Source organism: Python bivittatus, unplaced genomic scaffold, assembly GCF_059951505.1.
Source record: "Python bivittatus isolate LINGU-HERP-01145 unplaced genomic scaffold, Pbiv_v1 ctg000020_np1212, whole genome shotgun sequence".
Taxonomy (NCBI): Eukaryota; Metazoa; Chordata; class Lepidosauria; order Squamata; family Pythonidae; genus Python; species Python bivittatus.
This window is the reverse complement of record NW_028277030.1, coordinates 104229293-104252844: the sequence shown is the minus strand read 5'-3', so window position 1 is coordinate 104252844 and position 23552 is coordinate 104229293. Positions and strand designations below refer to the sequence as shown.

The 23552-nt window shown below is 40.1% G+C and overlaps 1 protein-coding gene across 1 annotated transcript in view; it reads right to left on the bottom strand.

The window, feature by feature from the left end:
• TOGARAM2 (TOG array regulator of axonemal microtubules 2) overlaps positions 1-23552 on the bottom strand; it is a 44789-nt gene that overhangs the window by 6000 nt on the left and 15237 nt on the right. The window contains exons 8-15 of the mRNA XM_088131970.1: positions 20283-20424; positions 18524-18629; positions 11621-11856; positions 10814-10972; positions 10609-10726; positions 10127-10230; positions 6015-6213; positions 5131-5347 (exon numbers count right to left, since the gene is read on the bottom strand). Coding sequence (XP_087988096.1) covers positions 5131-5347; positions 6015-6213; positions 10127-10230; positions 10609-10726; positions 10814-10972; positions 11621-11856; positions 18524-18629; positions 20283-20424 — 1281 coding nt within the window. The remainder of the gene's footprint in view (positions 1-5130; positions 5348-6014; positions 6214-10126; positions 10231-10608; positions 10727-10813; positions 10973-11620; positions 11857-18523; positions 18630-20282; positions 20425-23552) is intronic.

Sequence of the window (23552 nt, the reverse complement as noted above, 5' to 3'; positions counted from 1 at the left end):
TTGCTTTCCCAACCACATGTTGTATTCTTGCAGTGCTCTGTAGTCTTAGCAAGATTCCTTTCTTTAAGCTGGCCAGCAGTCACTCTAGCTGGCCAATGGGGGAGTATTAAATTGGCTGCTAGCCAGTTCCCTCTTCCCTTCCTTATTACTTCACCATTCTTCTTTTTGTGCCAAGGCCAAAAATGTAAGTTTTAACAGGCCACTGTGTAAGGGTGTGGCAAATCCATCCTCATTGTATCTGTTGAGGAAGGAAGGGTGGTACCTAGGTGCATTAGCACCCTGGAACCTGGAAGGGGGGCAATTTAGAAACCAGGAGCTGGGAGCACTTACTGATGGAAAACCACTCATCCTTCAGTTCTCAAGAAAACACTGCCAAACTGTCTTTGGAGCATTTCCTCTGAAGTAGAAGCCATAAGTTAGGAGCTTCTGAAGCCCCACAGATATCTTACAAAATTTGGGGATGGGTTAAGGAGGTGGCAACAATCTCAAATCTGTGAAGTTCAAGATCAGTTGCCCTAAGATGCAACTGATATAAGATATTCAGAGAGAAGCACTCCCACTCTATCTAGTTGGTCCACTTAACTCAGTATGGTTTATTTCAGAGCTGCTCCAAAAGTTGGGTATCACTTATATACAGTCCCTGCAGGCCCTCCCATAGTTGCCACTAAATGTGATAGAAGGGAAAAAATTTTTTAAAAATGGACAATAATATTAATTGTAATATAATCTTCATGTAATTTTTACTACATTTAAATATAATCAAATGCAATTTCTGAACTGGTCCCATCTGTTCCTTGGTTCTGCCTCAGTCTTCTTTTGAAAATGCAGCCTCCAGCGTAATTCAGATTTCACTCCTGATGTACCCAAGCCAGCATCCACAACTCTTCAAGGTGGAGTATCTTTAACAAGCTTTTACTCTTTCAGCTACAGTATTATGCAAATGTTTGATGCAAAAGGTGTATGACCTATGGTTCTTCCACACCAATTAGTAAAGAGACATGAAGTAGCTTTGGTGGAGTTGCCTTAGGACTGTGGAATATTTGTCCCAGATAATTATCAATACCTTTAGAAGACCTTTAGGGTGGACTGTAAGGCATTTGCATGTTAGATGGCTCTTGACAAGCCCGGATCAGGCATTTAACATGAGCCAGATTTCAGTCTTTTTTTCCCCATCTGATTTTATTGAATAGATAGCATGCCTAGTTGATTTTAAATGCAATCTACCCCAAACCTTCATAATGGAGGGAAATGGTACAGCAGATAAATACACATTAATTAAATGTGACAGGTGTGGGTTGGTTAGTTGGTCATTTTTAAAAATATATATATCTTCCTAACTTGTTCCTTCCTAGATTATGCAGCCAAGAAGAATCAAAGAGAACAAAGTAGCAAAGAGCAAAAAAATCCATGTTCTGATCAATGTCATCTATGTTCAGATAGCGATGAGGAAGAGGACGGTGTGTGTGCTGAGCCAGGCAACTCTCTCCTTTTAGTGATTAATAGAAAGTATCACCATTTGCTGCATAGGATGAACAACTGCTTTGAAATGCTAATATCACACATGTAGGAGTGGGTGTTAATTATCGATGAACATTGCCCCCTCATTAATATCTTTAAAGATTTTAGTTCACTTGTAAAACTGCCTTTCAAAACTCATTTTAAAACAAAGCCCAGTACTTGTATATTTCTCCTTTCTTTGTCTTCCAGAAAGATGTGCTGTACATTTCAAAACATCTGAGAATCATGAAAGCCCCAATAAGCCATTGATGGGAGATTAATTTAGAGCTGCTTTCCCAGAAGGTCAAGAAATGGGGAGGTGCAATTTTTGACAGCAATGTTTTTCTTTTTATCTACTGCAGCCAGCCGTCACAAAGTGAGGAATGAGTTACCAGGTGAGAAACTCAAATCCTGAAATACAGTGGGAGGACACATCCCTTTTGAATTCATTTTTTTCTTGCATCCATGCAAACAGAACCTTTATGCAAGTGTAAACCTAATTATATATCTTAAATGTATTGCTAATGTTAATTATTACTTTAAGCTATCTTGCTTGCTTGCTCTGACAGAAATGGGAGAGTTTCTTTACATCATAATGTGCCTATTTCAATCTGATATTCTGATTCAGATAGCCATTTCATAAAATCAGTAGAAGGAAGGTTGCTGCATGCTTTATATTTTGCTACATGGAAGATAGTACCAAGAAAGAAAATGAATATATAAAGTAATGAAAATCAAGCCCAGGAAGGAAAAGGTATCTTAGGAAATATTCTTAATATGCCATTACAATCAGTTAATTATATTTTTCAAATCCAAAAATTTCTGTCCAGTAACATTTAGAACCTGTGATTTCCAAGGTTCACATGAGCCCCATACTCGTAAATGACAACCATGAATTCCCCTGGAAGACAAAGAAATATATACACATACTGTCCTCTTGTGGTAGGTCCTAAAGCATCCATAGATAGGATAAGCGGTTTCCAGCCCAGTCAAGGAAGGGAAACAATATTATTCCAAAGTCAGAATTTACACAAAGAACTGTAATGTCCAGAGTGATCCATAGAAATGCTGATAGACTTTTTTGAACTTAATCCCAATATTAGGGCTATTTTTCTCAGAGGTATGGCATTGGGTCCAGTGTAAAAGAAGCAAAGAATTTAGATAGTTCAAAGGAGAATACTCTCTGTACACACACAGGTCTCTAGCCAGGTATAGGCAACCTGTGCACATGTTGCTGAACTACAATTCCCAGCTTCTTCCAGCATTGGTTATGCTTCCTATTTAGAACACAGGAAAATTAATTTCTGATTCTAAATTCAGCGCTCATACTGTTAAATATAGGCACAGAAATACTACATGGTTTGAATGTAAATAAATCTACTAGGACATCTGTATGTTAGTACTAACATCAGTCCTGATTCATGAAATCCTATAATATGTCTGGTCTATTCACCCAGTATAGTATTTTCATATTGACATAAATCTGTATGATGTGGAATTTACAGCAGTCCTTGGTTGTATAGTTATGGTTGTGTAGTTATTGGCAATTGCAATTTCTGCCTATGGAGAACAATGTTTGAAAGAAGCCGTCATTTAGACATGAATTTATGCTTGTTTGTTCTTCAGAAATGAGCTCAGTAAACCATAAATTTCTTTTGAAGAAGAAGAGTACATATTGGAGATATTTATGGATTAGAGATAGGCGAATGAGCTGGATAAAGCTCGTAACTTAGAGCTTCTATGAAGCCAGCATAGAAGAAGCTTATTTGGGAGATTGTCCTCACATCAAAAGCAAAATAACTCATGGGCTACATTCACACAGCACACATAACCTTGACCCTGAAATTTCTACATTTGCACAATACATGGAACCATAGACTAACCAAAAAACTGGCTTTTGCATTGCTAACACAGTAAGCAATGCAAAAGCAAACCAGGGTTCAAACTTACCAAGCTTAAAATTTTTAATTATTATTATAATATAGTTTTTTATGGCTGCCTAGTCAACATGTGACGCTGGGTGGCTAACGTTCAATAAAACATCCATATTAATAATTGAAAACAAAAAGCATTATGCACATGGATAAAAACCCAACAAAACAAACAGTCATTGCTTTAAATGGGTCTACATAATACCCATGTCCAATGCTTGACGGAAGAGCCAGGCCTTTAACATCTTTCAGAAGGCCAGCAAAGTTGAGGCCATCCAAATTTCAGGGAGTATGCTGTCCCATTGGATAGGCAGTATAACAGAGATGGGTCCTATTAGATGCCATTGTTTAATCCTGGGGATCCGGAGCATGCCCACACTTTGTCTGTATACATGCTGCACACTGAGTTTAGGAATAGAGTGGCAGAATGCAGGATCACATTGGATTGCATGTAGAAGGCTTTCTTTACTCTGTTCAGTTAAAAATGAGAGATGGCTTAGTCTTCCAGTAGCACTGAATTTTACATGGTAGAGCAACAAAATGGCATTCCACTTCTGTAATCTAGAATTATGTTGTTAGCTTCACATGATTCTGTTGCCTAGCTCTAATGCTTATGCAGATCTGGCCTCTCAACCTGAGAGGCTTGAGTACCTACCCTACAAAGAGTAATATAAAGATAGCTCCCTAGCTACAGCACACAAGTCATATGGGTAAGACATGTTTTCACTGCAGTGTCAGCTTTTAATGGGGCATTGTTTTCCCCCAATCTGCAATAATCCACTACGAAGGCCTTTGTTATTTCAATTCCAATACTGCATCTATCCACCCCATATGTGTACATCTTTTCTTGTAAGAATTTAGAGGAGGTGAAAGATGGCAGTTTTACAGAACCAGAGATGAGTTTATTTTATACCCAGCAAACTGAGAGCCTATTTGGTGTAGTGGTTATGGTACCAGGCTAGAAACTGGGAGGCTGTGAGTTCTAGCCCTGCCTTAGGCACAAAGCCAGCTGGGGGACCTTGGGCCAGTCACTCTTTCTCAGTCCTAGGAAGGAGGCAATGGCAAACCACTTCTTCTTGCCAAGAAACTGCAGGGACTTGTCCAGGCAGTCACCAGATGTCAGTACTGACTTGAAGGTACACACACACGAAGTACAATCAAAGCAGTACAGTTAAGAAAAAAACAAGCTATTATAACACTCTTAACTAGAACTGGGGGAGAGATTTGCTCTAAAACTCATTTCCTAAACTTATACACTGAAACAGTTTGGGAGGCTTTGGATGCAATTTGTAACTCAAAAGAAGTACAGGTAGCCCCCAGTTTAAGAATGAGTTCTGTTCCCAAGGTCTGTCCTTAAGTCAAATTTGTATGTAAGCCAGAACAGTATTATTGTATAATACTGTGTAAGTAGTATTGTGTAATTAACTTGAGCCATTGTGTATTTAACTAGAATCACTGTGTATTTAACTTGAATTTTGCAACAATAGGCTCCCTACTTAACTATCGGTTGTCCGTGAACTGGGTGTTCTTAACTCAGGGACTACCTGTATGTCCCAAAATCTATACGTTAAGCTAGCACATTCACAGTCTGTCTTCTTTAAAATTCTGTATGTCTCTTTCTCAACAATCTCTGGTGGTCTGAAAGAAATTATATAAAAGCAAACACAAAAATACATAAATGTGGCAGGTAGATAACCATTACCTAAATAAGTAATCATTGTGTCCAGAACCTTTACTGCTGCGCTGTAAATCCCCAAATTCTTTGAGTTTAGGTTGTCCATCACTATAGTCACAACAGAGAACAGGACTGGATTTAAGCCATTTTTAAGGACTGGAATCATGGAGACAACTGATTCTAATGCATACTGGTTCACCTTCTTGTTGGAATCCTGAAGCCTCAGTGTAAAAGTATCAAAAATCTGTTAACATTAAGAAAATAAGCAAATAAATTCTGACATAAATAACATACACAGAAATATGAGAATTCTTCCAAGTTATGAGTCAGTATATGAAAAAAGAATTTGAATATATTTTTGCAGTCAAATATCTCTTTTGTATATACCCTCATTTATCAAGTGTTAATAGAGAGGTCATTTACAACAAATTTAAACCCTAGAGCTGTGACTACCTCTGCCCTCACTCCCCTCATCTGATGATCATTCACATTTTGAAATTTTGCACATTTTGTTGATTGGGATCAGCAGTACAACATCTATAGTAATTAAGAAAAAGTGATTATATGAGTTCTTGATAAGATAGAATATTCTACTGTACATCTCTGAAATCATATCATATTAATTGCTCCTCTACATCTCTTGTAAATATTAGACATCCCAGAAAACTGGTTTTTCTACTGTTCATAGAGATAATAGTGTAGGAAACTATAGGAAATCAGATAATTCTAGTTATCATCCTCCAATTCATTCATCAGGGTCTATATTTAGCATAGAACATAGATGTGACAGTAGAACTAAGCCTGCTAATATTTAAATTAATTCATCTGGCTAGGTAGTAGGGTGGTATGGCTCAACGCAACTTTAATAAATTCATCTTTGAATTAAGGATACTGGCATTCAAAATGGATACCTGCACAATATTTGAGGAGACAAACTGAGGGTTGTTCTTGCAATGCTCAGTTAGTAAGGCTATTCCATCTATTCGTATCTGAAATTCCTTAGCCATAAGCATCTTGTTCAACTCCTTCAGCTGTTCCATTACTTCTATACTGCGAAGCGAGAAGGAACGAGCTGCAGGCTGCGAGAGGTTAAGGGCATCAGAGGTAGACCTGGAATTGAAAATTGAACAGCTTTTTGCCATATTTCTCAATCACACAGTAAACAATTTTATCTAGCACTGTAAAGAAGCACAATTTGTAGTGGGCCAAATACATCATGCAAGTTAAACAATGTTCACTTAACCTTCATGTAAGATGGCTGAATCTAGATCAAATTCAGAATAGTATGGTAAATTAAGCAAAGCCGGAGTTGAGATTTTTTAAATTTATTTCCTTTACTTTACAAATGTATTGCCACCTATTCCTGAATGATTCTGAGCAGCATATAAAAGATCTAGCTAACTGATTATATACTATTACAGAATCACACATGCAGTTAAAAACAATGCAATACAATTAGTAGCATTAAAAAAAAAACCCTCTGAACATTGTAAAAGGCCAATGGTGGCTTGTTCCACAATAAAAGCCTCATCTCCCAGAAAACTGTTGATGTTTGACACATGTATAGTGGGACCTGCAAAACACCTGGGGGTATGGGGCAGATTATACAGAAGTAGGCAGTGCTGTAGGTTTCATGAACTGTATAAGACTTTCTACAGCAAAGTAAGTGCTAATTAGTCTTGGAAATCAACTGACAACAAGTGTAGGTGTTTCAATAGAGAGATGACTTTTGAGAAGCTTCACTTTGCCTACCACATTCAGGGCTAGCTGCAATTTCCAAAATGCCACACAAGAAGTATGTTACAATAAACCAAATTTGAGATCATTATGTGACTGATACACATCTCTCTTCCCCAGGTGGGGACACAATTGGTTTATCAATCAAAGCTGATAAAAGGACGCCTTTGGCACAGATGTTATGTGACTTCCAGTGTCCACACTGGATTCAAGAAGACCTCAGACTCTGAACCTGTTCCATCCAGAACAAGCATATCATGTGAATCCTAAAGACTGTCCCATAGAAACAACTACTCCATCTTGGCTGAATTCACCTTCCCCTTGTTCTCTCACATTCAGTCCCTTGCCGATTCTTGAGAAGTCAATTCTGAATTTGCAGAAAAGGTCAAGTACAGTTCAATATCATCACCATACTACTGATAAAGGGCTCCAAACCTATATATGATCCTAGGGTTTCAGAGACATCCTAAATAACATCAAGATTCGTTGCAGGAATCTGTAAGATAATTCCAAAAGGGTGGAACCAATGTTTGCCAATGCCATCTTCAAACAGCACCAAAAAGTGATGAGAGTAGAATCTCCACAAAGTGGTGTCTCCAACTTTTTAGCTTCCAAAAGATAATTATATAACAACAGTTGAGATGAGAGATCCAGAAACATTAATGGGGACTCACTCCCCCATCTCTCACCTTCCATAGATCGTTTATCACAGTGACTAAAGACATCTGTATGCCAAATACAGGACTTAATTCAGACTGAAAAGGTCTGGATAATCTGTTTCCTCTATCCGTTTTTACACTGCCACTGCCTTCTCCTTCAGCTCAGTTAAACATGGGATTTTGAACACTGTAACTGCTGAAATGGATTGAGGAAGCTTCTTAAGCAAAGATCTCACCACCAACATCTTTAAGGTGGTAAGAAATTCTGCCACCTGACAGAAGTGTTAATAATCTCAAAAATGATTGGTAAGAAGGGGTCCTTGGAGGTCCTTATAAGCCAAATCAGGGGTGGATCTAACAGGCAAATAATGGCATGGATATATCCAAGGACTTTAAGGGAGAAGCAAGGAAATTAGCCTAGACAATTGTTTTTAGACAATGCACTAGACAACTCAACAGGATCTACACAGATATGAATGGCTTTATCTGTAAAAAGCTCACAAACTGCTAACAGTGTAGTTTACATGGTATTAGGGCAATGGCTTAGGCCACCGAGAGCCATGGGATCCATTGGTGGGTAGTTAATAAACATAATTATTGTGATAGAATGTATTTACAAAAAGGAGGGTGCTCTGAGAGATCAGTATCAGGAAGGAGGGGGTGCATTCCAGGAAGGGAAAGGAGAAAAAAGTCCATACAGTCTGCAGGGGGAGCGTGGGAAGCAGAAGAGGTTCAGGATAGCCACTCCCTAGAATCTGCCAGGGTATATCCACTTGTTGCAGTAGTATAGATTTAGTATGGCAAGATTCTGTCTATAAGGTCTAAGCAAATAAAGGAACTTTACTCAACTGGACTGTTTCACCGTTGTTCTTGGGCTGGGCCTGACAGTTATGAAGGAAACCCATTGTTTCTTTTCTTCCATCATAAGCATGGCCTAGGCATAATAATAACACCTATATTATATCTGATTTGACTCATCCCTAGACCTGCACAATAGTTCCTCAAGCTTCTTGCCTCCACATCTCATTATGGGTGATTGTGGGTTCACACACAAAAGAGGCAACACTCAGAAGTCACTATATCAAGCATTGGAGAAATATCATTATTGCACATTTCAGTTAAGTTGAGGTTAAGATGGTCAACTGGGTTAAAGAAAGCATTCCCAGAACCACTATAGAAACCAGTTGGATCTATTAATGTCTAAAGGTGTTCCAATCTAATCTGACCTCTGCCCTGCTGAGGAGAACATCCTGCAGCAGCCCAATCTTCACCACAGAATGACCAATCTAGGGCAACAGTACATCCTGACAGTCTCCTTCAAACACAGCTGGTTGTCCCCTTGACTTAACAGAAGATCTGGGATGCTATTCTTTTTGTTAGAGACCAAACTAACATTCAACAAAAAGTATCAAGAGTTATGGATGCTCAGCCTGACTCCTCAGATAAACATGGTAGGTATAACAGCTGGAGATAGAAGTTATTATGACTGAATGGGTTCTACCTCCCCATACAGGACTGCCTCTTCTCTATTCACTATACAGTAAGTCCCTTTGCTCATATTCCTTTGATAAAGGAACCAGTCCTACTGGAAGAAGCTAAAAAACTCTTACCCAGGCCAGAACAAGAATAATAAGAATATGAAGTATACAAAGAAAATGGGGGTAGGAGGAGAGGGAGTCCACAGAGAAAAAGAACAATTTGTAAATTTGAAGAGTAAATCTGGAGAACAGAGAAAGGAGGGAAATTCTCTATTCTTGGTTGTGCAAATGATTTCAGATGATCACAAACACAGAACCTATAATGTTCCTAAATACTTCCTCAGTTAAGAACTACCCATTTCCTACTCCCTTCCCCTAAAAAAATCCTGTTCTTCTTTATTCCTTGCTGCTCTGTTATTGCTAATTGCTCTGCTGGTCTTGCTAATTGCTAAACTTTGTAATTTCATGTCCCAGGCAATGCCATCCAAGTGAGGTCAGTGTCTCTCACTCACTGCCAAGGAAGATGGCCTTGCACCAGGTGTGGAGCTCTTCAGCAAAGGGCAAGCAGGTAGTGCATATTTCCAAAATACTCCTCCCCAAACCATCAAGACTTCTTTGCAGCTAGAGTGGGAAGGCAAATGGCAAACTCAACTGGCAGTTTCCTTCCTTGAAATGGCAGACTTTGAAGAAGAAGCCTTAGTAGCATTCTAGGGAAGGGAGAAGAGGATTAGCATCCTAGATAGGGCTGGGCTGCAAAGTCTGGGTGCCCACTAAAATGCAGCAAAGAGACACAGTCAAATAACTCTTCTCTGTCATCTAGTGGCTACCTGGATGCAGAAGCTCTGTTTTAGGGACAGACAAAACTTTTCACAAGGAACAGTCTTCTCTCCTAAATTAAGGGTTTTCAGCAATGGCATCAACTATGAGGAAAATGGGGAACATAATGCATCCCAAGCAAATGAGTTATGTTTAAAAGGATAGCAAAGGAAAGGCGAGGGAAAGGGAACTCTAGCCACTCAACATGCAATGGAATATAACAGGCACCTGAGCTTTTAAAAATATATTTTTTACAGTACGCATCCCAGTGACATGCTCTGTGTCTTCCCAGAACCCAGGTAATCACAGAAGCAGATGATGCTCCCACCTTACCCTTCACCTGAAGACAGGCTGTCCAGTGAGATGGTCAAACTGCCACTCTTTGATCCTTGGTAGCTTTTGGCAGAAGAAGCTTGCGAGGCCGGATCTTCGGTCCCCTACACAGGTCAAGTCACACTGTCATTTTAACATTCTGGTCAATTTCACACATTCCACTTTTTCATATGGACTGATTTATACATCATAATAAGTCACAATGTGGTTTGGCTGGTTTGGGTTGAGCATGTTATACAAAGCCATTGTTGCTTGTAAGCCATGGTGTATGTATTAAGTTGTGTGAACTCTGCCAGTTGTGGCTTATTTAATAAAATAGAGCTAAGGAAACTGGTTTTACTTTGCCAGTGTATTATTAGTTCTTTATGTCACTTCCGAAAAGTACCCAATGGGGCAGTTAATGCCCAGCTACTGTGTCAGATCTTCTGATTCCCCTTTCAGTCTACACATTTCCAAGGTTGTCCCTGGACTTCCATACTCACTTTTTGTTTAATTGCAGCCATGACATCCCGCAGGTCATGTGATGGCAGATTTTGTTTCAAATACCCATCAAATTTTGGATGAGACATAAGCATGTTCAGCATCTTCCGGCCATAACATCTAATGGAAGAAAGGGAAACACCTTATTAAGATCTCTGGAGAACAAAATTCCATCTTCATTCAGGAGATGGCATTTCCTGCTGTTACCTTGTATCTTGATGGCAGTCCTGAGCCACCTTGACCAATATCTGCACTAACAGCTCTGTACTCTCCCGATTGCCTGAGAGCAATTTCTCAGCCCCAATTTGTTCCATGACTGTCAGTAAGTGTCCAGCAGCACATTTTCGAATGAGGGGATTTCGGTGGCTGCAACAAAATGGTCATAACTGTCAGAAATAGGGCATGTTTTGTCTCCAAAGTAGAAAGCTGTCAAGCTGTAGGCTGATGGCACAACTGTTCTAGTTCACCTTGATCAACAGCACCAATTTTATCTATTCTACACTGTAAGCTTTTCTTAGAGCATGAATGGGAAAACACTTTCCTGTGCAAAGGACAGGAATCATAGTTTACCATCAGCAAAGTCAATTTTCAGCATAATTTACAGGATTGCATAGTGCTCTTCCTGTTTTTCTCTGCCACTCCATGTCATGGACAAGTGGTTTAAAGAACAACCATGGGTCCAAAGAGCTGCAATGCTAGGCCAAGTCTATGGTTTACACTTGTAGGTTCGTAGAGAAAGATTCAGCCACCTTCTTGCAGGGATGGGCAAAATTTTGCTCCCCAGATGCTGCTAAACTACAACACTCAGTGCCCCCTTCCATCATGGCCAATAGTGAGGGATGCTAGGAGCTGTGGTCAGCCACACATGTCCCCAAATTACTCTAAGGAATAATTCAGAGGTATGGAATTCTCTCCTGCAGCAATTGCCTTCTTTTTTGCAAATACTAGCACTTGCTGCTCATGCCCATAGACCAGCGAGGATCAAGATTGCAGATGAAAAGGCAATGTACATACTTCACTCCATTGGCCACGAGGGCTGTCATCGCTCGTGAAGGAGTCACACTCTGTGCCATGATACCTAAGGACAGGTCAGCTGCTTTCTGGATGAATTCACTAGTATCACCCGCCTTCTGGAGCAGGACTCGAGAAATCTCCTCAACCTCTTGATCCATCTGCTTCTTCATGGCTTTGAACAATGCAGCAAGTGTCCCAATAGCAAACCTAGACACTTTAGACCGTAGGTTGCTAACCTGATAAAAGAAAGTCACATGATCTTATTTACTTTTTCAAATTGTAAACAATGACAGCCAAAGGACCAACAGGGCCATTTTCTTATCCAAGTAAAGATTCCAGAATTCAGCAGTATGCAAAATCCCTAGATCAGATGTCTAAAAATAATGTTGTCTAACTTCTACATATTGCTTCTACACACAGAACTTTATTATATATATTTTAAATTTTTACTGCAAGTTTCATCAGAACTTGTACCAAGGAGTTGTATGTAGTTGCCTAAAAAGCTATTATAAACCTCCCAAGCCTAGAATATTCCTTAAAACAAGAAACAGAAAAGCTGTATTGCTGTGTTCCATGTGAGAGCCAAACTTTGCCTTGCCTTTATCTTCACTCACACGTTTTAAACTCCAGAATAAAGTCTATATTTACAATCATTTTAGAGAAAAGTGGGATATCATAAATTATGCCAATGGCTTCCCAGTATTTGCTGTAGACAGAAGGCATAATGGCCTTTGAAAACTCTGCTGTTAGCAGCCTATCAGCTGTTCAAACAATGAACGAGTACGGAGATGGTCTTTGTGACTTTGCTTAGCTGTTGCTTTTTATTAGAAGGGTTTAAAATGAGAGCGATAAAACCTCTCCATTAAGTGGTCAAATACTGTAAACAGGAAGGCAGCTGAAAGCAGCTCCATGAAATTAGATCCCAGGAATGCAAGAACTGGCTAGCTCATAGTATCCAGCATGAGTTCTATAGGAAAGCCGAACAGTATTTAGGTCTGGGAAAATGCAGGTACTGGGTTGTTGTTGTTTAGTCGTTAAGTCGTGTCCGACTCTCCGTGACCCCATGAACCATACTGCGCCAGGCCTTCCGGTCCTTCACTGCCTCCCTGAGTTTGCTCAGTTTCATGCTCATTGCTTCAGTGATGCTATCTAACCATCTCATCCTCTGCCGTCCTCTTCTCCTTTTGCCTTCAATCTTTCCCAGCATCAGGGTCTTTTCCAAAGAGTCCTCTCTTCGCATTAGGTGACCAAAGTATCTGAGCTTGAGCTTCATTATCGATCCTTCCAATGAGCAATCAGGGTTGATTTCCTTTAAGATTGACTGGTTTGACCTCCTAGCAGTCCAGGGGACTCTCAAGAGTCTTCTCCAGCACCACAGTTCAAAGGCATCAATTCTTCGGCGCTCCGCCTTCTTTATGGTCCAGCTCTCACAGCCATACATTACTACTGGAAAAACCATAGCTTTGACTATGCGGATCTTTGTCGGCAAGGTGACGTCTCTGCTTTTTAATATGCTATCTAGGCTTGCCATAGCTTTCCTCCCAAGGAGCAAGCGTCTTTTAATTTCATGGCTGCAGTCTCCATCTGCAGTGATCTTGGAGCCCAAATAAATGAAGTCTGTTACTGCTTCCATTTCTACCCCTTCTATTTGCCAGGAATTGATGGGTCCAGATGCCATGATCTTAGTTTTTTTAATGTTGAGTTTCAAACCAGCTTTCGCACTCTCCTCTTTCACCCTCATCAAGAGGCTCTTTAGTTCTTCTTCACTTTCTGCCATTAGGGTGGTATCGTCTGCATATCTGAGGTTGTTGATGATTCTTCCTGCAATCTTAATTCCGGCTTGTGATTCTTCCAGCCTGGCATTTCTCATGATGTACTCTGCATATAGGTTAAATAAGCAGGGTGACAGTATACAGCCTTGTCGTACACCTTTCCCTATTTTGAACCAATCGGTTGTTCCGTGACTGGTTCTAACTGTTGCTTCTTGGCCTGCATACAGATTTCTCAGGAGACAGGTAAGGTGGTCTGGTACTCCCATCTCTTTAAGAATTTGCCACAGTTTGTTGTGATCCACACAATCAAAGGCTTTTGCATAGTCAATGAAGCAGAAGTAGATATTTTTCTGGAACTCTCGTGCTTTCTCCATGATCCAGCGAATGTTGGCGATTTGATCTCTAGTTCCTCTGCCTCTTCGAAACCCAGCTTGTACATCCGGTAGTTCTCGGTTCATGTATTGCTGAAGCCTAGCTTGTAGGATTTTGAGCATAACCTTGCTAGCATGTGAAATGAGTGCAATTGTGCGATAGTTTGAGCATTCTTTGGCATTGCCCTTCTTTGGAATTGGAACGTAAACTGACCTTTTCCAATCCCGTGGCCACTGTTGCGTTTTCCAAACTTGCTGGCATATTGAGTGCAGCACTTTAACACCATCGTCTTTTAGTATTTTAAATAACTCAGCTGGAATACTGTCATCTCCACTAGCTTTGTTGTTAGCAATGCTTCCTAAGGCCCACTTGACTTCACTCTCTAGGATGTCTGGCTCAAGGTCAGCGATCACACCAGCGTGGACATCAGGGACATTAAGATCTTTCTTGTATAGTTCTTCTGTGTATTCTTGCCACCTCTTCTTAATCTCTTCTGCTTCTGTAAGGTCCCTGCCTTTTTGTCCTTTATCATGCCCATCTTTGCACTAAACGTTCCTTTCATATCTCCAATTTTCTTGAAGAGATCTCTAGTCTTCCCCATTCTATTGTTTTCCTCAATTTCTTTGCATTGTTCATTTAAGAAGGCTTTCTTATCTCTCCTTGCTATTCTCTGGAAATCTGCATTCAGTTGCTTATATCTTTCCCTTTCACCCTTGCTTTTCGCATTCCTTCTTTCCACAGCTATTTGTAAAGCCTCATCAGACAGCCATTTTGCTTTCTTGCATTTCTTTTTCTTTGGGATGGTTTTAGTTGCTGCCTCCTGTACAATGTTACGGACCTCCGTCCATAGTTCTTCAGGCACTCTGTCTACCAAATCTAATCCTCTAAATCTATTCATCACCTTCACTGTGTACTCACAAGGAATATGATCTAAGTCATACCTGAGTGGTCTAGTGGTTTTCCCTACATTCTTCAATTTAAGCCTAAATTTTGCAGTAAGAAGCTCATGATCTGAGCCACAGTCAGCTCCTGGTCTTGTTTTTGCTGTCTGTATAGAGCTTCTCCATCTTTGGCTGCAAAGTATGTAATCAATCTGGTTTCGGTATTGACCATCTGGTGATGTCCATGTGTAGAGTCGTCTCTTGTGTTGTTGGAAAAGAGTGTTTGCTATGACTAGCTTGTTCTCTTGACAGAACTCTATTAGCCTTTGCCCTGCTTCATTTTGTACTCCAAGACCAAACTTGCCTGTTATTCCGATTACTCCTTGACTTCCTACTTTAGCATTCCAATCCCCTATGATGAAAAGGACATCTTTTTGGTGCTAGTTCTAGAAGATGTTGTAGGTCTTCATAGAAGCGGTCAACCTCAGCTTCTTCAGCATCAGTGGTTGGGGCATAGACTTGGATGACTGTGATATTGAATGGTTTGCCTTGGATACGCACTGAGATCATTCTGTCGTTTTTGAGGTTGTACCCCATTACTGCCTTTCCCACTCTCTTATTGACTATGATTGCAACTCCATTTCTTCTAAGGGTTTCTTGCCCACAGTAGTAGATATAATGGTCACCCGAATTAAATTCACCCATTCCCGTCCATTTCAGTTCGCTGATTCCCAAGATGTCGATGTTCAGTCTTGTCATCTCATGCTTGACCACATCCAGCTTGCCTTGGTTCATAGATCTTACATTCCAGGTACCTATACAATATTGAGGTACTGGGTAGGTCTGTGTAATTTAGGCATTATTTCCCTTTTCCTTGGGATAACAAAAAGAATCAGTGAAATTCTGTTTGTAGAACAGAAAGAATTAAGATGATGGTAGTTAAGGCACAGTAGTCTTTCCTTCAGAAGGCCTGGAATCCTATGACTGCATACAAAAATGTTGCTCATTCATTCATTCATTCATTCATTCATTCATTCATTCATTCATACAGTTTAGAGGCTGCCCAATTCTAAATTATTCTGGGTGGCAACAACAAACAAAACAACCACCACTCTACCCTAAGGTCTGAGAGAACAGTCAAGTGTTTAATGACTTTCTGAACATCATTAGGGTGGGAGCCATATGGATCTCTGGGGAAATGCTGTTCAGAGGGCAGCTGCTGAGACAGAAAAGGCATCTTCCTAGGTCCTGAGAGATGGCCTTGTTTAATTAAATTCATTAGGGTCTTAATACTAAGCTGTAATGAATGAGTTCATACATCACCCCAAGCACAAGCATCCACCAGGGTGGCGGGGCGGAGGTAAATGACAGAACTTGCATCACAACATTGCAATGCAAACCATATTATTTAAATGTTTCTTGCAACTTCAGGATGCACATATGAAAGACCAGGCGTTACATCATGATATCACAAGACACATCATTTTCATATCATTGCAGGATGCCCTGGATGCTATGATTCCAAGCCAAAAACAAATAAATTCATTTAGCATTATGTACAAGCTAAACCTATGAAGGAGTGGCTCCATGTAACCGTGGATAACCTTCAGTAGCAAGGCATTTGGTAAGACAATATTTGAGAACCTTTCCACTACTACTTTTTTAGATCGAACTTCAGTTTTGATACACAATGGATTAGTTACCAGAGCACATGCAGAGTATAACTGTACAACATGACATAAACATATATGTAAGACTAGGTTTGTTTAATGCATAAGAATGTATGCTTTCACATGTCTGAGTGCATATAAACAAATTAAAAGTAAAATTTGCTCCTCATCCAGTTTCAAATATACATAAGCAGAGGATTTCCCCTTTTCCTAACCATTGTTTTATGTCCTTCATAAGCAACATGATCTGGAGATCCAGATTCCTAAGTTTTATTTATTATTTATTTTGGTGCCTTCAAATCAGTGTTGACTCTTGGCAACTGCCTGGACAAGTCCCTGCAGTTTTCTTGGCAATATTTTCAGAAGTGGTTTGCCCTTGCCTCCTTCCTAGGGTTGAGAGAGAGTGACTGGCCCAAGATCACCCAGCCGGCTTGATGCCTAAGGCAGGACTAGAACTCATGGTCTCCCAGTTTCTAGTCTGGTGCCTTAACCACTGTACCAAACTGGCTCTCATAGCTTCCTAAATAGTAAAACCAAAATGTTCAATTTCTTTCTCTCTCTTTTCTGATAAATAACTTGCCAGTTTTATTTTACATATAGAATGTATTTATTATATAAAATTGTGGCAGTGTCTATATCATATATCTTACACGGAAGAAGCCATAACTCAGTGGAGAACACATGCTTTCTATGCAGAAAAACACCCGTGGTTGCATTTCTAAACCTGCTTCTGTTAGACTTGACAAAAGATATATGTTTTCACAGTTAGACATGTTTCTTAGGCTTCTACTTAGCTGTCTAAGATCCGAGAAATTTGTCATGAGTAGGCTACCTGAACAAGCATATCTCAGGTTGCAAAATACAGTGATACTCCTTTTCTAGCCACTATCTAAAACACAACTGAATACTGTGTACAGTGAATGTTCACAGCTGCAAGAATAGATTTTGTGCCTTAAAATCCTAAATGGTTTGTGACAAGAGAGGCCTTTCTCAAGACAGGCCTCTCTCTTTTTGTTCACAGCGCCTCCTCTGTTTTGCTCATCGCTGGAAAAAAGATTACAGAGAAAGCTGGTTTTTGGATCCTACACTAGAGGTAGCTACAGTATGGGGGTAAAGAACTTATACAGCATATGCCTACTGTATCTGTATATATCTATACCAGGATGCACATCATTGGTCCCGGCCCTAAGCTAGTAATAGTGACTGCAGAAGACTCCAAAATGGTCCCATAGACTGGGGAGGAAGAAAAAAAAAATCATTGGCTTACAAAAGTTACATGCAGTTCAGACACAAAAAGATACTCTAAAGTAGCCTTCCTTCAACTAGAGCCCTTCAGATATCTTGGGACTCAACGCTCAGCGTTCTACCTGATTAGAAATATGAGGACAACAGCAGGATGAGAAGGTGCTCTTAAAATGTGTATAGGAAATGTACAGCTCTGTTCATTACTTCTCTGCACTTCAACCTACTGAACTAAATTCATCCATCCATCCATCCATCCATTTTATTCCTGCTGATCAGTTCTGGTCTCTGGGAAGTTTACAACAATTTTATGAAGAAAAAAACATAATAAAACATCCATAGGTTTTTTTTTTTTTAAGTGCATTAAAATCAAAACCATAACAATCATCAATCAACTAATTATTACCAGGTGTTATCTCAGACCCCATAAACCTTCTGAAACAATGTGGTCTTTAGCAGCTTCCAAAAAGCTAACAATGTGGGGGAAGTCTTACTTGTGCAGCACGGGCATGGCCATTAAAAACAACGCCTCTGAGTTCCAACCCCTGTCACTTTGCAATGGTAGAGGCAGGACCCTAGTATCTGCTAGAATGCATGGATTTTTACACTTCTGCTCCATCCTGTCCATCTTTTGCTCCTCTATCCTTCTCCTCATCAGAATAAAGTATAAATTATCTGAAAGCATATTTTTCAAAAACAGTTTTATACAAATACAGGTGTGTGCACATTTGGTTACATTGTGTACCTTATATTCATGTAATTTTACTCCCACCCTGGAGATAATAAAAAGTTTATTAATTTTTTTTAATATAGATAAATATAAATAGCACATTGGGCAGCCACACAGGTGCACAAAAGTATGAAAGCTGCTTGGAGGCATACTGACTAAATAGAAACAGATTGGAAAGCATCAGGTAATCCACCAGAGAAGATTGATTGGACATATGTTAAATATTCGTTTCCCACCTCTTTCATAGCTGCCAAGGAAACATCATGAAGTCTACCCTGCAGAACTTCTGAATGGCAGGTAGCCAAGCATATGATGCTGAAGAGTCCTTTCTCCTTCAGGTGCCTGAAACGCAGTTATCAGAAAGATGGAAGGAGAGAAAAAGAGAAGAGAAATCATCAGTCTCACCTGGCGTTTTGCAGAAACCTCATTCCTCACAGTGGTGAGAGGGTGTGAAAATGAGATATGTCACAAAAGTCACTCAGTGGGATTAGAGAAAAGCAAAGACTCTGAATTTAACAGAAGTTTTCATACACAGTGGGTTTTAAAACTACTGGTGGGGAAATGTCTTTCATCACCAGTGTATATGCCAGACAGAATCTCCTGCAAATTAAGCTGAATAAAAGAGCATGATTGATCTACTAGTTCTGCACGATAGGCTCCATTCTTGGAAAAGGCTGAGACTGATGCAGCAGCGTTTCTCTCCTCCAGAAGAGAAAGCTTGCATTCCACCTCCCACCGCTTTGTTTCTGTTGCCCCTAGTATGCATTAACAACTCCACCTGTTGGTGACAAAAAATAAAGATAGGTGATAAATTCCAAAATAAATGGTTGGATTCTGTTGTCATTTAACCTTTTTGGATGATTTTCTGTTTCTCATGCATTTAAAGATGTTTTTACTGTTAGTCTTAGGTTTATTAGCAACATACTCCACTGAAAAGCTGTTTTTATACCTACTTGCATTTCTTTGTGTTCCTTTGCTTTGGTTTTCTGAAGGAATTTTTATTCCCTCAGATAGCTTCTTGGATGTTATTCATTAACCATGCTTGCAGCAGCTTTCCACAACTGCTGGCTCTGTCCCTACAAACCGAGCTGCATTTTCACTTTGTTGCATGGCGTTCTGTGAGTATCCTCAGCAGGAGCATTGGGGGGGGGGAGTTAGGTGCAATTGTACAATCTAAGCCCAGCCCCTTTTAAATATGCATTGCATGTGCAACCTTTATAAAAAAGGAGCAGGGCCTTGCCATGCAGTTGTGGCGCCAACTCGACTCTTTTGACCCCCTCTGTAGATATCTCTGCTTCAGCTTCTTCCTCCCCTAACCTGCCCAGTCCCACCAGCTGCCCTGTGAGGGAGCACTAAAAATTACAATTACACAGAACCCATCTCTCTTCCTTGTTTTTTCTTCCTTGCGTTGGCTTTTTGTGGTGAGAAAAAAGTAAGCGGTGGCCACATCAACTGGCCACAGTGCATGGCATAGCCAAATCTCAGAAGAGCCACAATTATGGGGAGTCACTACAAGATACCATGATGCCCTCATGTGGGAGGGGAGGGGAGGGGAAATCACAGGAGGTGGAATGAGGCATGAATTCCTGCCAGTGGGGTCCTACTTGCTCTGCACCTACAGAAAAAAAATGTAGGAAATCTATCCATACTGCCTTTCCTCTTGGGTGCAGGGTGCGAAGACTGCCAGAAGCCCCATAGCATTCTGAAGACACAGAATTATAATTATGTGGTTTTGGGGTACCCCCACACTTCCAAGAAAATTGCCACCCTTTTCCATTTTTTTCCCATTTCCCCCATTTTGAAGAACTTTCCTCTTTTGAAATGAAATATGATTGTATTGCACTTCCTATCCAACCTTCCTTTATGCATAAATTACAAATATTAACATTTTGGTGGCCATTTGCAGTTATTTCTGTACAATGTACATCCTGCTTTAGGTCCTGAGCATCAGAGACTTTCACCCAGCTTAGAAAATAGTGTTCTTTCTTTCCTTACCAATCATTGCTACTGAGCCACTTCAGAGCATCGACTAAGTCATGTTCTGGGTGAGACAAGGGCCTTATCTCAAAGGCATCCCTATTTACAATGTCCTCTTCCCATTCTGGAGAGTGCTGAAGATTCGCTGGCAGGGAATTAGCTGTGAACATAAAATAACAATCAAAACATATCAATGGCTGTATATCCGAGTCACATTCTACTGAAAACATTAGAGTTTTGCTGGGTTCAGGATAGGAGAGGAAGACTCAAAAAATGCACATCTTTTCCTCCCTGGTCCTTCCTCCCTGGTTCTTTTACAGGTGTGAAAGAAAACCCTTCAGGACTCAAAGATGGAGCTGCCATTGTCTGCCACCAAAACAGCAGTCATTCTCAGGCTGCAAGTATATCTTCACAATGGATTTTCTGGCCTGCTAGCTTTTGTCTTTCCAAAAGTAACAATAATAATCATTCCTGAAGCAGACCAATTGGTCCCTTAGAACTTTTCATTCTTCAGATACACTGGACTATAATTCCAAATATCTCCAGCTAGCCAACTTGCTGACTGGGGGCCAGGAAAGATTGTAGGCCAACAAAACTAGAGAGTTCTAGATTCGAGAAAGCCATCCTCTTATCTTTATATGGCTGCTTAGTATTTTTCTATTGCCAGGAATCCTCTCCAATTCCCTCAATTTTTATCACCTGGAATCTTCTACATCAGGCTGGGAGATGGCTTTTGCAGCCCTGAAGTTGCCCAACTGGGCAAACCGCTGCCTAACAATTGCACTGCATTAGGTTGTCCCAATACAGAGAGACACAGAAGGTCCAGGTCTTGCCCAGTAAGGTCAAGCAAAGGGTTGATGTGGCATTACGGCCAGTCAGTATTTTCAAGGTCCTTGTAAGTGGCACATTGATCTGAGTTATGTGCAACTTACAAGGACCTTGAAAATAGTGACTGGGCAAATTCCTTGATCCTGTCTCAGGAACAAAATTCAGAGTTGTCTCCTCCCTGCTGTCGGTCATTCAGAGAGTAAAAGGAGAAATTAGAGAACCAGGAGTGATGCTCCCAAGGGAACCTTAACTTAGCAGGCAGAGGCTACTTTCCTGATCTCTAGCAGACACAAAAGCAGATCTGAAGCTACTGGGAAGGCCAAATGGGACATGTATGCTGTCTCTCAGCATTGCACAATAACTCTCAGGTAGCATTGCTGCCCGTAAAAGGAAGAACTGTGCCATACAATTAAGAGAATATATGAAGCCTAAGTTTTCCTGGATGTGCCATTCAAACTGCAGATGAGAGTTGCCTATTTGAATGGCTTCCTGTATCAAAAACGACACTGCAAACATTGAAATCCAAAAGGTACCTATCGTAAGAGTAGTGCTCTTCTGAAAATATTGTCTGTATCCTTTCAACCATGTTTGCTAGTTTGATGGAAAGGAAACTACTTTCAGGTTTGTTTTCTAAAGGAGAAGACAATGTGTGTTTGTGTGTGCGTGCATGTGCACATGTGAATGTTTGTCCTTATACAATCATCTCTCCAACAGTGAGATGTAAATCCTAAGAGGAGACATAGTGAGAGAACATCTTCCATGGGGCTATTTTAGACCAGTAAGCAAGGAGCTGGAGAGTGATAGAAAGATGAACAACAGAACAAACTTCAGCCACGTGTCACAGCAATGAAATCAGCTCAAAAACAACACCCAAAATATTCTAAATAAGCTCTACAGCATCCTGAAAATGTGGTAGAAAAACAAAAAAACCTTTTGGAAAGAAAAAGAACACAGAAGACAAATTTTGGCACCGGGTTAAGTAGAAACTTTTTTTTTTTCTTCTTACTGAAAAGTTAGCTTTCTATATTCTGGGATTTTTTAAAAATAACAAAACATTAAAACTTGCTATGCACCTGTTTCAAACAAGAATTTCTTGATTGTGCTGAACACTTTAAAAAACATTATTTTTAAATCTTCTTGGGACAAATATTAAAATAATTCAGCATATGGTACATCCTAAATGTGCTAATTATTTGAAATTTAGACGCATAGGATAGTTTAGGATAGCTTTCTTTGTAGCATATATTTGTGGTCATCAGATTGTTTAAAATGCACTGTTCATAAACACTTCAAGTCCCCTCCTGTGTCCTTTAAATCTTTTTTCCCCCCTTTGGACCCCTCCTAATAAATATTGGATAATAAATGAATGTTGGGAGAGGCAAAGACACATTTTCAACAGTGCCGGGGGAAAAGCAGACAGAAGAGAATTCCTCTGACACTGGACTACATCTTCTTTTCTCTTCTCCATATTTCTTCTCTTCTCCGTATGTTCCAGAAGAACATACTTTTGTTCTTCTGCCTATACCAAACACAGGAAATTGCTTTCTCTGCCCACCACCCACTTCCGTGTTTCTATGTACAGGTCCGTTTGCATCGTAGTTTCTCCTTTTCCAGATTGCACCATCATAGGTCTATTATCTCACTTTTCCCATTTACAGTGTCACAGTCCTTTCACCAGCATCATCTCTAAGTTCTCGCCTCTTCCCCTTTCAGTCTTCTACACCGGACCTTTGTAGTTCTCTTGCCTCTACCAACACATCACATACTGAGGACTGTAAGCAAGGTTAGAGGTTACCACAGATTGGAAAAAATTGGTGCCAAATTCATCCACATTTTTTAATCCAAAAAAGAGAAATAATTCAGGCATAGCCATAGACATTCAAATTCTCCCACTCACATATCACTTTGGCCAGCCTGGTCAGATCTTTTATAATCTGCTGTCCTTTGGCTATCTTGCCATGATGAAAGGAGACTCTGAGACTTATAGTTCCAGTTCCCTTAAGAAAGACTGCCTTAGATGGTCTTACCAACACTGGAAAAGGCCACAAACAATGAATATTTGAAACCTCCTAGGAGGTTCCAATAAACAGGGAAGGGTCTACAATCAGCCTACTGATCTTATATTTTGCAAACCTAGTTTTACATATAAAAAGACCCTAAAGCTGCAAAATGCTTTTGCAACTTCATCATAGTAACTAGCATGTTGTTTCAATAAAATAAAATGCCATTTCAGTTTTGTACCACTCAAGATGTCCCAATCACTTTCAGCCTACACAGTCTTGTGCCAAATGTTAGCATCATCACTGAAATCATATTGATTGGCCTGCAAAATTCTTTTAAGCTTTCTGATGAGTTTCAGAAAACCACCCTGTCAAAATCCCAATGACATGAAGCTATCTAACATTATAATGCGTAGAGTAGGCACCTTCTTTGTAACTTGTTCCTACAGAACAAATGCAT